This window comes from Apodemus sylvaticus, chromosome 10, assembly GCF_947179515.1.
Source record: "Apodemus sylvaticus chromosome 10, mApoSyl1.1, whole genome shotgun sequence".
NCBI classification, from domain to species: domain Eukaryota; kingdom Metazoa; phylum Chordata; class Mammalia; order Rodentia; family Muridae; genus Apodemus; species Apodemus sylvaticus.
The window spans coordinates 82,908,159-82,925,150 of record NC_067481.1 but is presented as its reverse complement, the minus strand read 5'-3'; the positions used below and the strand labels follow the sequence as shown (position 1 = coordinate 82,925,150).

Sequence of the window (16,992 nt, the reverse complement as noted above, 5' to 3'; positions counted from 1 at the left end):
TGTGTGTGTCTGTGTGTCTGTGTGTATGTGTGTGTGAGTGTGAGTGTGTGTGCCTGTCGTGCGCGTGCGTCCGCAAGGCGTGGGGGGCCAGAGGAGCGCATCCCACCCTGACACCCGCCCTCGCGCTGGGTGCCTTTTGGCCCCGCACCTGTGCTGGAACGCCTGTCACCCTTGTCCCTCACACCCCATCCTTTTTGTCCCTCAGTCACACACACACCTCATCCTGACCACTTATAATTTCCCAGTGCGGAGTCAGACCCAAACCCAGAGAAGCCTTTGCCTGACTGCTCCCCTCGCCCCCTCCCCCTCCTGCTATAAATAGCTGGACTAGCGGGTCAGGAGCGTCACAGCGCTAGAAACCAGGACCCCGAGGTTTTCTTCCCAGGGAACAGGGGGCAAAGGGGAAGAAGGAGGAAGAGAAAGAAATCACTCGTGAGTAGTGAAGAAATAGCTCGCCCCTTGACTCCCAGGAAAAACGAGCATCTTTGAATTCCTGCATCCTTCCCCTTCTCAAAGCCATTCCGATTCTTTCATATTCACAGTCCACTCCCCACCCCACCCCCCCCTCGCTCAAATCCAACGTTTGCTCAGCACTCCTCCCATTGGTTTTTATTCTCCTCCTCGGACTCTGGTTCCCACTGCTCCCCTCCCTACCCCTAGCGCTCCCACCCCACCCCCACCACCTCCGCTTGTCCCAGGCAGGGGATTGCTATTCTTAAGGAAATAAAGTTCAACTCCTTGCCCCTTTCAACCGGCTTAGATCGGACGAGGACGGGGTTTCAGGACCCCACTCCTCCTTTACACCCTACTCCTAATTTTCCTTTTAATATTTAAGGACACACACACACACACACACACACACACACTAAAAGCCCACCACACCGTGAGGTGCAACTACCTCCTAGAACAGAAACTTACCAGACGCTCTGGTTGCTTTTGTCTTAAAGAAAGAGAAAAAAAACCAACGAAGATTTTACTCTGGATGCATTTCTGGGGTAGTAGTTTAATATTATTCAAACATGTACATAATACACGTATATATGCTTCTTTTCCTTTTTCCCCTTTAATTTTTTTTAAACAAGGAAATCTCGGTCCCCGGCAGCCGCCGCTGCCCCTTTGATGTTTTGGTACGCCGTGCGCATGCGCTCCACATTAGAATTACTGCACTGGGCAGAGTAAGTTGGATCTCCTCTCTTCAGTGAATCCCTCAATCCCACCAAAAACTAAAGGGATGTGGAGAGTCCGGAAAAGGGGCTACTTTGGGATTTGGTCATTTCCCTTAATAATCGCCGCTGTCTGTGCTCAGAGGTAAGTGTTGCTTTCCTTCTCACTTGTCAGGGCTCTGTCTGCATACCTCTCTGTGAGCAGGGCTGTTGAAGATGCCGTGCTGTCTTCTTTATTCATTCCTGGTTATTGTCATTTTTTTCTTTAGTGTCAATGACCCTAGTAATATGTCGCTGGTTAAAGAAACGGTGGACAGACTGTTGAAAGGCTATGACATTCGTCTGAGACCAGATTTTGGAGGTAATGGGATTGCCTTGCAAATAAGAAACAGCCCAGTTCCAGCCTAAGCTGTCTTTTGGGCTTTGTGTGCACTCTCTTTCCTCTCCTTAGTTGTGGGTGCATGTGGTGTACGAAATGTTTCCCTATTTTTCCTTGCTGACGAACAGGTCCAAACTTAAGCCAGTTTGTTTCTGTCCAGCACTGGAGAGGTCTTTCAAGAAGACCCCCTCAGAGTGCGATCACTTCATAACCGCTCTCCTTCTCCTTCACCGTGATGCATCTTTGTTCCCAGTCTGAGGTTTCTTGAGATACAAGCTTCTTAAGTTTAGTTAACGGGCTCGGTCGGGGCTGTCTTATAATGTATTTTTGAGGACACAGTGTGCAGGCGGTTGGCTGAGAGGTAGCCTCAACTCTCCGTGCCCACCTACTTCAGAAGAGTTCTGGCCATGGTTTAAAGTGGCTCGTGTCGGGATTCTATCCAGCCCGCTATCTATCGAGAATGGCATAGGGGAGAAGGGGGGTTGAGAAGAAAGACAGCAGAGGAGAAAGGGCGTCTCTTCCTGGAGTCCCAGCTATGCTAGTGTGGCCATCTAATTTTGCTCAGACTCTTAATGGAGCTCAAAGAGTTAAAACCTACACACAGAAGTGGGTGGGGAAAAGAAGGAGGGGGTTTCAATGCAATATACACAAATCCCTAGGGCTAAAACTCTCTTGTGTTGCTGTGAGTTGTAGGAATTCACATGCCGAGACACCAACATGTGTAGACACAGCTGGCAACATTGTCTGACCAGCACATGTGTGCATATTCCTAGAAGAGTATCCCTACATTCCTACTGCAAAGATGTAGGAAAGTAATGACTACGTGGATTAACTCTACAGAGGGGGTTTCTTTAGAGTTCCCAGTGACAACTCTTGGTGTGAATGACTAAGTTCTGAGAAGTCACATGACTGACCATCTTGGTTTGCAGGTCCTCCTGTGGCTGTAGGAATGAACATTGATATTGCCAGCATTGATATGGTTTCTGAGGTCAATATGGTGAGTACTAATGCTCATAGATATGTCTCTGTAATGGGGACTGTGTGGGCGTTGTGCAGTCACTGGGGTGGTATGCTTGAATATATTATATGCATAATGTGGAGACAGTAGAAAGGTGTATTGATCTGGAATTCATGGTATGTGTAATTAGAGAACAACTCCTGTTTTTCTTTTCTTTCTTTTTTTTTTTCTGCACTTTTTCCAATTTGGATCCAATACATAGTGAGTAAAGTACCTCACATATTCACTTTTAAAGGCAGAAATATGCTGGAGGGCCCCTGCAGAAGCTATGACTCTGACAGCTTCTTAGCAGCCTGTTTGTGGAGTTACAGTTCTAGGTTTGGGGATCAGTCATGGTAAAAGGAGGATCTGAGTGTGACCAAAAAAAAAAAAAAAAGTTACCAGGAAGTCTTCTTACAAACCAAACTATCACAGAGTAACTAAGTAATTAGTCCTGGTATGTTGATACCCACTTGTTGCTATAGGAAATTGCCTCCTAGTACTTAATGACATTTGACATCTCTGCCCCCCCCCCACTACCTTCCATCTTGTTTAACCCTTTCCAGTGAGGTGAAATAAAAGCTGGCCATTCTCTATCCAAAAAGGCAAGCTTAATACTAAGTGTACTTTCTTACTGTTCCTGAGACGCTAATCATTATGTGTACCAAGCACATACAATTTATTGACAGCCACACTTAGTCTTTGGACAAAGAATAAGAACTGAGAGGGGTGGGGGTGGGGGGTGGGAAGAACCGGTTTTCTCCAACAGGGAAGCACTTTTGGGGGGGTATGCTTCATGCAGGAGCGCCCCCTGCTGCCCACGTTGGAGCACTGCGGACATATATGACAAGGACAAGTGTTCCAGATTACCCTACTTAACTGGGGACATTTCTACTGCAAATTCTCTCTCCCTCTCTCCCTCCCTCCTTCCCTCCCTCTCCCCCCTCCCTCTCTTTCTCTCCCTCCTTCCCTCCCTCTCCCCCTCTCCCTCTCTCCCTCTCTTTCTTTCCCTCTCTCCCTCCCTCTTTCCCTCCTCCCCTCCCTCTCCCTCCCTCTCCTCCCTCCCTCTCCCCTCCCTCTCCTTCCCTCCCTCTCCTTCCTCCCTCCATCTTCCTTCCCTCTCCCTCTTCATTCCTCTTTCCCTCTCTCCTTCTCTTCTTCCCTCCCTCTCTGTTTGTCTCTCTCTCTCCTCTCCTCTTCCCAGAAGTCTATCTAGATAAACTGAACCTTATTATTCCAGTATTCCTTTCAGATCTGATAGCACATAGCCCGTTTCAGATTGTTCTATGACATCCTCCTGTCTTCCTGTCTTGAGAGTGGACAAATAATTAAAGAAGGAGATGAGGTGTGTAAGCTTTTATACAAACACTTCTAAGCCAGCCATTGGGACATAAAATTTAGGGCATACTAATTAACTCAAGAATTTTCAAGTATTAGGATTTAGCCTGGTTCTCACCTCAATTTAACAGAAGTTCTCATATTCCCAGAATTCAAAGTGGCAACTAGCATATTAGTTACAGATGCTGGACAGTAGCACTCTAAAGGCACCATAAGATTGTGACCATTTTACAGAAACTGGGGGTGGTGGTGGTAATCTATTAACTCATCAGTGGTTTAATAAGAGAAATTTTATAATCTAATAACTGGAAATGTTTTTATTTTATGATACACAAACACAGAAGAAAAATAATATTGGATAACTCAGAAAGACACAGTAGGAAATTCCCCGGTGTAAATAGAGAATATGTTTATTAAGAAATTAATTTCTCAGATATGCAAATATTTTACTTTTGTGAGATTTGAGAAGTCATCCATCAGTTTACATATCTGAACTTCAACATAAAAATAGAAAATCTCCTAATCTGGGTACCTCTAGAATCCCAGGTACTTGATTCTAAATTGAATTTCTAAGGTCAATTTTATATAGAAATCAATTAAGGTTTTATATTTTCTACATGTACTTGGTCAGAATCATATCTCATTTATTATTTTTAATTTTTTCTCATCTTCTCCAACAAAGTTTTATTTTACTAACTGCTTTTTAAAGGCATCACAAAATATTTCACAGAAAAATATTTATAAGATAAAGCTAGGCTCACAAAATGACCCCAGGTTACTACAGTAGGTTGGAAAGGACTTGGGGGTATTATATTCTTACATGGCCTAGAGTGGAAAACCTTTGGTTCTCTTCAGAAACTTCAACTGACATTTTTGACCTGCATGCACCATTTTTGAGAGAGATCAGAGGTGGACACAATGCCAAGACCTGCTAGTCAAAATATAGATCCAGCTGAGGCAGGGTGTAATCACTTTGAGCTATTTCCTGTTGCAGAGAAGTCATGGGATGTCGAAAGTGCAAAAATAAATGTCAGCTTGTAAATGGGACAACACTGTAGCATTAATGATTTGAAGCAGGTGTGAAAAATTTCAAGCCAGACTCCTTTCTTAGCTTAATGCTGACACCAGTGCATTGGTCCAGCCACCCTTTGGGCTGTCAGTCTTCCTGACCTAAAATTAATCCTCCAAAAACTGTTTTGTAATACATATGAACTACTATCTTGTTTCAAAATATGGTTATTTGCTTGGAAGCAACAGATGAGTTAGGCCCCCATGGTAACTCACTATAAGACATGTATATTGTACAAAGGCCTACCAGGGTTAGTATATTTAGATTATATTGATTGTCTAAAGAATGTTTTTTAACTAATGAAGTGAAATCTCAAGGTTGATTAATACCCACATTTGCTCAATATGACTTGTGAACTATTGTCTCTGGTAGCTGTAATTTATTATCACTGTGCATCTGCCTTTCAATAATGATGTTCCCTCGACCATTCGCATATTCAAACTGCAACAATATAGGTGTGTATTGATGGGGTTAAAAAAAAGAACATATGATACTTGTAGAAAGATCTAGAGCTGGATCAGGGGTGGTCGGTGCCACCTCCATTTCTTGGTCACACTGCAGTTATTCACAGTAGAAAAGGTCTTTATTTCCTTAAATGTCAAAGGAAAGTATAGTTCTTTTCTACTATCCTAGATAACTACCAGGATTCATAAAATGACATTAGTTGCATTAGACAACGAGGGGTAAAAAACAGGCAAACATTCATTGTACCCAGCATCCATTCCTGCTGCTTCCCTGTGTTCATTTTTAAAAGCCATGAACCTCCTTAAGTCTCCATTTCTTCCTGGTTGAACTATACAGAATATGCATTAAGAGACTTCCACCTACAAGTTACACATACCTCTAGTTACAGTTGTTTGTTATAGTAATTGTTGAATACGTAAAAGTTTCAGGAAACTTTGAAATGCAGAAAAATCTGAAAGAAGTCCAAAATTTCTAAATAGTGAGTCATTCTGAGTTCTTTGGAAGGTGGTAACAGTGTGGCAGTTTCTCCCTGTGAGTGACCGTCACCCAATGGAAGATCTTTGGACACCACGATCTCAGTCAGAATGCTGCTAAGCAGGAAGCTTGGCTCTAGAATGAAATATTTTTAGATGTCTTGGTTAAATTGGCAGGAATCTTTTTGTTAAGATTCTTTGATGAAAAGTGCATTTTACGATTCAAATTTGGCTCTGAGAATTATGGACCAAAATAGCTTTTTCTTCATTTGAGGCAGATTCTTCATTTTTGAAATGGCACATTTGCCAACCAACTGAAGCAATATTTCACTTTTCAGGAAAGAGTTCTAGTAAACACATTCACAAAATTACCTTTTTTTATGGAATGGCAAATGGAGAGAAGTAATGCTTTAAAAATATACAGATGTTTCTTGTATCACCAGCTGCACAGCTTAAAATTCCATTCAAGGAATAGTTACTTAGCAGTTACTATAAGCAAAATGTCTAAGGCCTAATGGACAGAGCAACAAAAAATACCACCCTACCTCTGACCACATGTAATATACATTTAAGTGTGCATTAACCTTCAACTCTGCCTCAGGTTCTGACATTTGCTTAGAGTACATCCAATCTTTTCTTTCCTGCCTTTGTTGGGCAGGCAAGCAGGTGCCTAGCGGTCTCTGTCTTCTATCAGTTTTTTGACACAATGCACATTTAGTGTTTGGTATGTCAAGTTGGCTTATTTGCTACATAGTTTGCCTGTCTGCTTCTATAATATTGATGAATTACATCAAACAAATAATATTGTCTCTGATAATATGTGAAGTTTCCAGCACTGAAAGGAGAATTCATTGTCATAACAGAAATTTGCTATTAACTGTCTACAATCTATAATGCCTATGTGGCGAAATACAGCATAGCATCATATCATAGGGCTTAATTTGAAGACATGCGCCATTTAAAATAATGTAGACTGAATTCCAATGTCAAGCTGTAAGTACTTTGAAGGCTAGAACATTATAAAAATATAGAATAATGATGAGTTACATAGCTGATGTCAAAATGGAGGCTAGAAATCTGTGGATGGGTGTTCCAAGCAGAAAATAAACCTGATGTAGATGAGAATATGCAATGGGGAAAGAAACGGTATCAGTTTGTTAGTAGCTTGAAAATGCTGGTGTGATCCTAAGGAGAAGAGTCAACAGTTGGCAATGTAGCCAAAGGCAGTGATCAGATCATATAGAGGTATGTGTGTATGCATTCATGAGTGTGTGTCTGTCTGGTCTGCCTGTATGTCCATCCGTCTGCCTACCTGCCTGCCTATCTGCCAGCCTTCCTGCCTACCTTACCAATGAGTTTGCTCTCTTTCTAAGAGCTTGCAAAAATCTAAACAGAATCATACAGTGTGATTCGAGCTCTAGAAGTTGGTTTTGAAATCAGGAGGTAAACAGGAGAGGAGTAAAGGCTAAGGTAGTAGAAGACAAGAAAGCTAAGCACAAAGGTGAGGGAGCACTGTCGAGTTAAGATATGACTGAAATGGAGGAGATATAAAACCGACATACTTACAGATCAGGTGTGATACGCTTTAGACAAATACTAAGATTTTGATGATGTCATTTATTGTTCTGGAGAAGATCAGAATGGTGGTGAAGGTTGGAAGGATGATGTTATAAACTGATGGCTGCGTGTTTGGCTTGAGCATTGCTGCTTTTGCATTTTCTCTATGTATGTAGCCTTCAAGTAGGGGTAACTAATACGTGATCTAAAAATGGAAGCCTACAACAGAGAAAGAAGACTTGTGTCAGGTAAATGTATGAGGAGAAAATTTAAAAGGAATTAAAAGATAGCTAAAAATGGAGGTCCCATGAGCACTGTCGTTTTTGTGCCAGAAGACAAAAAGGACTGAGAAAAAAGAATGATGGGCAGCTAAGGAACAGCCAAGAAGTAAGTGATGTAAGAGCCTTCAGCTAATGCCTTACAAGCTGATGCTCATGAGAGTTTGGATGAGAAACAAGAGGTCCATCAAGATCTGTGTTATGGAATCACATTCAAAAAGTCGTGAGTGTTGTTTGCCAGTCACAGTAATGGGAATCTATCAACAGAGACCAAGAAGAAACTGTTTAGTGATTGGACACCAATTGCATGTTTGAGGAGAAGAAATTTGCTTAAGAAGTAGCCATTTGCACTTTAGAGAAGAAATACCCTTCAGGAGGAAGAAGGTGGGAGATTAAAAGAACAATATAGGACAGTATGAGAAGGTAGATTTCTTTACTGAAGACTTCCATGTTCTCTGTACCAGAGGAGACATTATCTAAATGAGTCAGAAAAGACAACATGGCTGACGTGGGGTGCATAGGGAGCTCTCTAGGCTAACGGGTTGGATTGGCTCTAAACAGATTATTCATAGAAAGTCATATTCCTCTCTTCTTTTTTCTCTTCCTCCTTCTTCCACACTTCCTCTCTACATGTTTCCCCATTTTCCTTCTTCCTCCTTGCTTTCCTCTTCTTAACATTCATCTTCTTTTACTCCACCAACTTCTTTCTCCTCTGCCCTTTCTCTTTCCTCTTTCCATTCCTCTTCCTCTTATTCACATGCATTTGCATCCTTCTTCCTTCCACCTTGTTTTTCTTCTTCCCTGTTGTCTTCTTTCTCCTTTTCCTCCACCTCCTTCACCCGTGCAGTGTTCAGCAGCCACTGTCATCATCACTGTCTCATTAATGTGATAAAAGAGTTACAGCTGCTATTTACTAGGTTCTTATGCGGTCATTGTGTTGTGTTATTTCTCATTATCTCATTATCAAACCTCTTCTAAAAACTGAGGTCATTATAATCAGCTAATTTATGAGAAGACAAACCTGAAGTGCAGAGGTGAAGAATGGCTTTTTCAAGGTCACACAGGCAGCAAATAATCACCTTCACATCTCTCAATCTTAGCATCTCATTTAAACTGTACTTTTAACACAGGAAAGTCTACCTATGATAATTTCCTTTCTGCCGGCATATTTGTATGGTTTTGTTTTTAACTCACGAGAAGTGGTAGCAGTGGTGGTGGTGGTGGTGGTGGTGGTGACAATGGTATGTGGTGTGATGTGGTGTATACGTGTGTGTTTGTGTGTGTGTGAGAGTGTGTGAGTGTGTATGTGTGAGCAAGAGAGAGAGAGAGAGAGAGAGAGAGAGAGAGAAAGAGAGAGAGAGAGAAATTAGTGAACGAATTAGATGAGCCAGTTATTTATAAGATGTTACTATTATTCCTTGTCTTAGTTTTAAAACACCTCAATTTTGAACAAGTGATTCCTTCAGTCAGGTACTTTATCCAGTGTATATCAAGATTCGTCTAAGATCTCCAGCAGTTGAGGAAGCCGATTGTGTGATTAATTTCTTTCATTGCTAATGAGTATCAGTCATCATCCTGTCTAATTTTATGGTGGCACTTCAGCGATATCAATCAAGCGATCATACAGATTACTAATTTATGATGAATAATCATCACTGATGTTGCCGACTTACCTTTTATCAGCCTTAAACTGTTTTAAAGAAGTTAAATTGTAGGGAGGCACTACAGGAGAACACCATCACAACCGTCGGAATTTTAAATTCTTCCTGTGTTTTTGACCAGCCATTCCAATTAATAATTCCCATTTTAAGATCTATTTCTTCCAGCGCATCAGTTATTGCTCTTCCTTGGTGGTCAGCACAGCTTTACTTGAATGGGAGATGAATTAAAGATCTGATTATGGGCTTACTGAAAGCAGATGGGGAAGGCCCTCTTCAATGTCATAATTTAGAGTTACATCCTATATGTTTTATTTCCTTCTAACCCATTTCACGATGACAGAATTCCTACAAGAATGTAAATTAGGAAAAAAATTGTTTGTGGGAGGAAGCATTCATTTTAACAAGGGCACTTTCTCATTTTAGACGCTTTCAAAGTATCTGAACTCTGGCACTGCTGGTATGTGGGGTCAAATATCACTCGGTTGTTGAGGGCTGCTGCATGTACCATAACATGTTCAACAGCCTCTCTTACTACTACTTATTAGATGCAAATGACAGCCATTAAACAATGGGAATCCAACGATGTCTTTTAGAATGACTGGTGTTGAGAACAGCACGCTTTTCTCCCAGCAAGTAAGGAAAAGCACTGCTCCTAAGCCATGTTCTTCTGTAGTTAATGGCTGATCTCATTTTATTTTAAGAGTTTATTGTGGGTAAACGATTTAAGAATACGAAAAAAAACCCCAAAACATCTGTTTTCTTGTTAATTCTTTAAAATTGTTTTTATTTGGGTTTATTAAATTTTAATTCTTGTTCTTATTCACAGTTTGTACAAGACTCTTAGTTATTTTATAGTATTATACTGTGCATCTTAGTTTTATAGGGCATTTTAATTTGCATTTATGTGCATTTTAATTTCATAATTTACAATTATAGTAACAAAAATACATAACATCACTGTCACCAAGGCAAACGGGTGTGTGCATTCTTTCTTTTTTGTTTTTTATTGGTTGTTTTATTTCATTTCAAATGTTGTCCCCCTTCTCGGTTTCCCCTATGAAAAGCCCCCCTCCCATCCTTCTTCCTCACACTTCTATGAGGGTGCTTCCCAACCCACCCCCCCCCTACTCACTCCAGCCTCACCATCCTAGCATCTCCCTATGCTGGGGTACAGAGCCTCCACAGGACCAAAAGCCTTTCCCCCCATTGATGCCCAACAAGGCCATCCTCTGCCATCTATGCAGCTGGTGCCATGGGTCCCTCCATGTGTACTCTTCGTTTGGTGGTTTTGTCCCTGGAGGCTCTATGGTATCCAGTTAGTTAATATTGTTGTTCTTCCTATCAGGTTGCCCTGCATTCTTTCTATAATTTGTATGATGTGGAAATATATCAACATAATGATCATTTACCTGTTACTCATTGCCTACTATTAAACAAAAAATCTGTCGTATCTATTTTATAGAAACTTACAATTATGGCAAGTGACTAAAAAAGGAGCACATAATGTGTTTTCTCTCTTATTAATAATGATATGCAAAATATGCAAAAGAGAGCACTGTATTAAAATATTAATATTACCTTGACTCATATCTGCACAGCTATGACATTCTGAGTTTTTATAAAATTACCACATTTTGGGTGGTGTAAACATGCACTAAAACTGAATATTAAGAAAACATTAATATTTATGGATTTCAAAGAATATAAAACAAAAATTCATAAGATGTTTCTAGCTACGCATCTTGTTTGCCAAATATTTACTATATTGCATTACTTTATCATGTTGTGTGTTACTCAAGGGGATAAATGGGTTGTCGCAATCTATATGGATAAGCCTGGAGAGGTGTTTGCCTGTTGGCTTCTGATGATAGTTTTGTTAATGTGCTTTAGGCATTTCTATTGCCAGCTCTCATTTCCTTGCTCTGTAAGTTGGCACCCAGTATCCATTTCCCTGCCAAGAGGTCTTCACTATAAAGCAATTCTTAGGCAATTGAAGATGAAATAAATTTCCTTCTAACACAACAGCAACAATTAAATTAATGAAGTTTTAAAGGTGGATCAATGTATATCTTAGGAAAGGGATATATGTGAGTGAGCCAGAGAAGACAACTAGAGATTGCAAGGCCAGCCTTTGCAAGTACAGCAGAGGCATGACTATCCCCAGATGTGCAACCAGTGAGGGCTGAAGTTGTTGGGGGCATAGAGAAAGCATTGTCATTGTAGCCTTTTGGAAAATATTCCTTAAGTGCTAACTGAAGAAGCACCTTATAATTGGGATATATAATAGGTACTGAAGTAGATTTTACATCAGGGTTAAGTCTTTCTCTACTATATAGAATTCATGTTGAATTCTATAGTTGAAGTTGAAGCTGAGAGGAAGACAGAGACAGGACTGTTTCAGATGAGGAGATGGGGTGCAAATATGCAGTACAATGAAGTACTGAGAGTTTACTTGTGCTGTGATCCTTGAGTTTTCCTATGTTAGCATTCATGTCTTCTGAGTCTGTGCCCAGAACCCAACTTAGTAAACATAAAGCAGAACTCTGCATGTCTAAGAGCTCTCAGAAATCATAGACTCACATACTGTCAGGGGATGATATTCTTGTAGAAATACTGTCTTAGTAAAATTAGAAGTAAATTTGATTTTTACAATCAAAGGAAATGGGAACTAACTGACAAATTTCTAACTGTGATAAAGGTTTTGGCAACAAGGTATAGTGCTCTTACCAGAAGATCTGATTTTAGTTCCCATATCAAGTAGCTCACCATTGACTGTAACTCCAAGGTCAGAGCATCCAATGCCGCTGACCCCCTTTGGCACTTATACGAATGTGACATATCAACATATAGACACACATACCACATTATCTTACATTTAAATAATGCAAGGTCTGGCTGTTTGAGCACCTAAAAATCAGTAATTCAACATCCAGTTTGTTCAAGACTATTAAATAAAAACATTTTAATATGTCTGCCTATACGTTTTTATATCACAGTTGCATTCTTCAGGTCTGCATTGCAGTGATAGAACACCTGAGTGAAGCAAGAGTTTTATTTTGGTTCCTGGTTTCAGGTGGTTTAGTCCACTGTCATTGGACCTTGATGTTTGGGGCCTCTAGTGGTCCAGCCTTCCATGGCTAGTGAAGACAATAGAAAACTCTTAATCACCTCACATCAACTGAGCCCACCTTTATCTCCCTATTAAGGCCACACCCCTAAAGACCAATCTTCCCTCTAGATCCCACCTCTTTAAGGCTCCACCACCTCCAGTTGCCACCTTTTACTGGCGAGTGGAATAGGTAAATTCAATTTGTAATTGTGTATCTCAAAATTATTAGTGTATAAATACTTACAGTGATTCTATATCTATTATGAGTATATTTGTAAATATTTTATATAACACTGTTTTATCTAAGTATTATAAAATCACTCCCATATATAAATATGTACACTTTACATATTGATATGCAATGAATTATGTCTCTTTAAATCTGCTAATTAATAGATTTTGATACTTTGACCCATCACTTCATTTGATAGGAAGAACTGACTATTGATAATTATTTTAACTTTTAATCTTCTATAATAAAATGTTTAAAACTCCATTTTACAATGCCAGTTTCATGTTCATATATTTTCTGTGAAATCTATCCCTTATATTTATTTTCTAAAAATATTACAATTTTATAAGTGGGTTCCTGGTTTTATAAGGATCTCATAGGTCTACATAAGTAGATGAGTAATGACCTTTGTTAGACACATGTGAAATACATATATGTGTGTGTGATACATATATATGTGTGTGTTATACATATATATGTGTGATACATACAAATATGTGTGATACATATATATGTATATATATATATATGTGTGTGTGTGTGTGTGTGTGTGTATGTGTGTACTTGAATACACATATGTATTAATACTAATGTACTTAAAGCACTTTATATGTAAGGTCATAATTTAGTAACCAAAATTATAGTTTGTGATTTTGAATATCTCTACACAGTATTTTTGAACTAGTTGTTTTGGGGTTTTACTGAGTGCATAGATTGTATAGAAAGATGATTTTTTTATCTAAATTAGAAAAACACAATTAACCTAATAACTGAAGAGATAATTGCTCATTTTACAGATGCCTGAACTAAATTCTGAGTTATTAATTTGTCCATAGCCACAAGATGATAAAGACATCACTGACATTTAACACCTCAGGCTGTTTGACTCTAGCATTACATATATGTCAATGTATGCATGCACTCATATATTATGAAACATACTCAAGTATGATATTTACACAAGATTTTGTTTTTGAAGAGGTACAATACATTTGCTCTTTTCATTTTGTTATTATTTTATTGTTTTTTGACTTCCAAAATGGGAATCATTCATAATCATGTAAAATTCAAGATCTTTTTTCTGCATTTTTTTTGTTATGGGAATATTAGGTAATTGGACTTTAATAGAGAAAATTAGCAATTTAATGTTTTATATGACTATATCCACATTTTCCTTACCTTGCAGCTTATAATGTCTGAAACAGAAAAATTATATTTTTGATTTGTCTATTTTTTTCTTAGAAATCAGGTTTTATTTGAAGCAAAGCTTTGGCTATTCTTGTTTCTTGAGACTGTAGTAAGTTAGACTGACAAAATCTGTGCAATGGAGCACCTAGTCATTCAGCCAATCACAAAAATCAATCTTTAAACACTGACATTTTTTTCATGATTATGCCGAGATTTCAAGAATTACAAACTTGTCTTTAATTCTTTTATTTTCTCTTCTGTGCACTTGCTCATTTGCAAAGGGATTAAATTAGAGCTCTGTGCTTGCTAGGTAGGCATGACCTATCACTGAAATGTATCTTCAGAAATTATTCTCCTCTTCATTAATCTTGAATGAAATGGACTATGGGTCATCATCTTAAAGAAACACCTCAGGCAAAAATTCCAGCATGACAAAGAATTTTAAGCATGACTGAACAGCTGTGGAGTAGTGGGGTTTAGAATCCGACCCCCATTTCTCTATTTCTTCTTCAGTTCTCTTTTGCTTGCTGGTTTTATGCTGTTTTGTATTAAAATGAGGCACAGATAGGAGAGTGGGAGAGATCGAGGGAATGATGGAAATAGCAGGGTTTTGCCCAGGAGTCTGTAGCATGTCTTCCCTACCTGAGAGAAAGAAAGCTCATGCTTTACACTAGAGCTGACCTCTGCTTGGTATAAAATATAGAAAGTATGCAAGAAGGACTATATAAGGATAAGGCAGAATTGGCTTTTGATTCGCCTCTTTCTTTCTTTTTCTTTCTTTCTTTCTTTCTTTCTTTCTTTCTTTCTTTCTTTCTTTCTTTCTTTCTTTCTTTCCTTCCTTCCTTCCTTCTTTCTTCCTTCCTTTCTTTCACCTTCTACCAATGACTCCATGCCCACATTTCACCCTTTTGAATTTAGATGATATAGAATGATATGAATTCAACTATATGGTATATGCAGATTTTCTTTGTTCTTTGAAGCAATAATGGCTTATTTTTAAAAAGCATTTTCATCCGAAAGAAAACAAAAGGTTCACTTGGAAGATGAATTACAATTTTGACATGTAACTGGAAAATGATTATGACTAATTTTATAACTCATTTAAATAAGAAATTTCTACAAAATGGTACAATTTTAATATAGTTTCTTATTTTCAAAGCAACCTGTGCAATCAATTGTACATTCTCGGTTTATGAATGGGGTCTGAGGGGGAGGAACACGAAGCAAGGACCTAGTTAGAATCAGGACAACACAGTTCTTTTATGATGCTCCAGGAAGAAACCAAAGCTTGACTCCCCGAAAGGTTTTGCTAAAGATAATAGAAAAAATGCTCTATTAATTGAGTAGATGTGCCTTTGCCATAATTTCCAAGCGTGGTGGGTAATTCACAAAACTGAAACAAATAGAAGACAAAAAAAAAAAAATCGAAGTCTGTCACAGTGTGAAAGCATATAGGCTCAATGCTTTAGATATGATTTCTGTTAGTAATTATCACTTTCAGCATCAGTAGGATTTGTGAGTAAATTGGAGATTATGATTTATATTTTCCTTAGCGCTTGTACATTAACTTTTATTCCTGAGAAATGAATCTAGTTCTTGCTGAACACAAAAATGTGCTCAAAAGAAAGTATATGCTAATCCTGGGAATTAAGCACAAAATTAGATTTTGATTAAATTTTATGAGAGACTTTTGGAGCAAAGAAAAATCAGCCCTTGACATCACACTTGCCATTTCAATGAGATGACACCTGTCTCAGAACGTTCTGCTGATCAGCCTTTCAGTTTCTGTGAAATAATAGCTACACGTGCTTTGACTCAACTCAAGTCTTTAGTTGGAACAGACTCATTTCTAAGTTCTGAGAAATGTGTTACTCAAACGAAACTCACCTTATATCTGTATCTTTAATATACTTTGTCTAATTTCCACATACATTGATAAGAACAAAATCAGGAAAAATATAGTTTGTATATACACAAAAATGCTTTGAGTATAAATATATTTTTATAATTGCCAAATTATGTGTTGTATACACTGATTTAGAAAGCAAAGTCTTTCAATAAAAATCTGCTATCAAATTTAAACATATTTTTCTATACTTATGTAACATTATTTATGTCAAAAGGAAGATATTAGAAGCTTCAACTTCATCCTGGAATTTAAATCATGGGAAAGAGCTCTTGAGTTTTAGAAAACTTTTTTTCTATTTGGTAATGGAGGAATGAAATGTGTAAGGTAGATTTAATTTGCCTGTTACATTCTATCTATAAATCAATACACACAATTTCCCCAATATTTTATGACTTTTTAATGTCTGATTTTTTTCTTCTAGCCATTCAAACAGTATTCTGGCTATAATAAAATAAAGATAAATGCAGATGATTTCAATTAGCAAAAATAAATATACATTCCTCAGATTTCATAGAAATACACTTACAGAGTTAATAATTAATAGATTTACTATATGAAATAAGGTATGACTGTATTATCATAGAAATTCTAATCTTTGTATAGAATTTTATTACATATATGCACTGCATTTATAAAAATCAATCCTTCATGGATGCTACTTATTATTTGGACAATTTTTGTTACTATGAAATAAACTATATGGAATATTTATATAGATTTACATTATATACTTGTAAATTATTTTTCCTGTTTTTAGATTTGTAATTTTTATTTTTCCTGTTTTTAGATTTGTAATTTTTATAGTCATTAATATTTATCTATATTTGTGCTAGTAGTAATTTTTATGTTAAAGATAATGAAGCACCTTATGATAATTATTTGAAATATATTTTATTTATTTGAAAATATTTTATGCTCACTCACTCATCATTTATATATATACATATGTATATATGTGTATGTTAAATTTCATTATCTTAAAATATTACATTTTTAATAAATATTAACTGTTTTGAATTTTCCTTTAGAACAGATTAGGATGTTTGTTTCATCCACCCCTTCCCACTTCCCCATTCTGGTTTTGCTGAATACTGTTTCACTGAGTCTTTCCAGAACCAGGGGCCACTCCTCCTTTCTTCTTGTACCTCATTTGATGTGTGGATTATGTTTTGGG

The 16,992-nt window shown here is 37.9% G+C and overlaps 1 protein-coding gene across 3 annotated transcripts in view; it reads left to right on the top strand.

The window, feature by feature from the left end:
• Nucleotides 1-1,231: 1,231 nt before the first annotated feature.
• Gabrb2 (gamma-aminobutyric acid type A receptor subunit beta2) overlaps nucleotides 1,232-16,992 on the top strand; it is a 222,476-nt gene continuing 206,715 nt past the window's right edge. For all 3 annotated transcript variants that reach the window (XM_052195898.1, XM_052195897.1, XM_052195896.1), the window contains exons 1-3: nucleotides 1,232-1,308; nucleotides 1,433-1,524; nucleotides 2,472-2,539. In XM_052195898.1, the coding sequence (XP_052051858.1) occupies nucleotides 1,232-1,308; nucleotides 1,433-1,524; nucleotides 2,472-2,539 (237 nt within the window). The remainder of the gene's footprint in view (nucleotides 1,309-1,432; nucleotides 1,525-2,471; nucleotides 2,540-16,992) is intronic.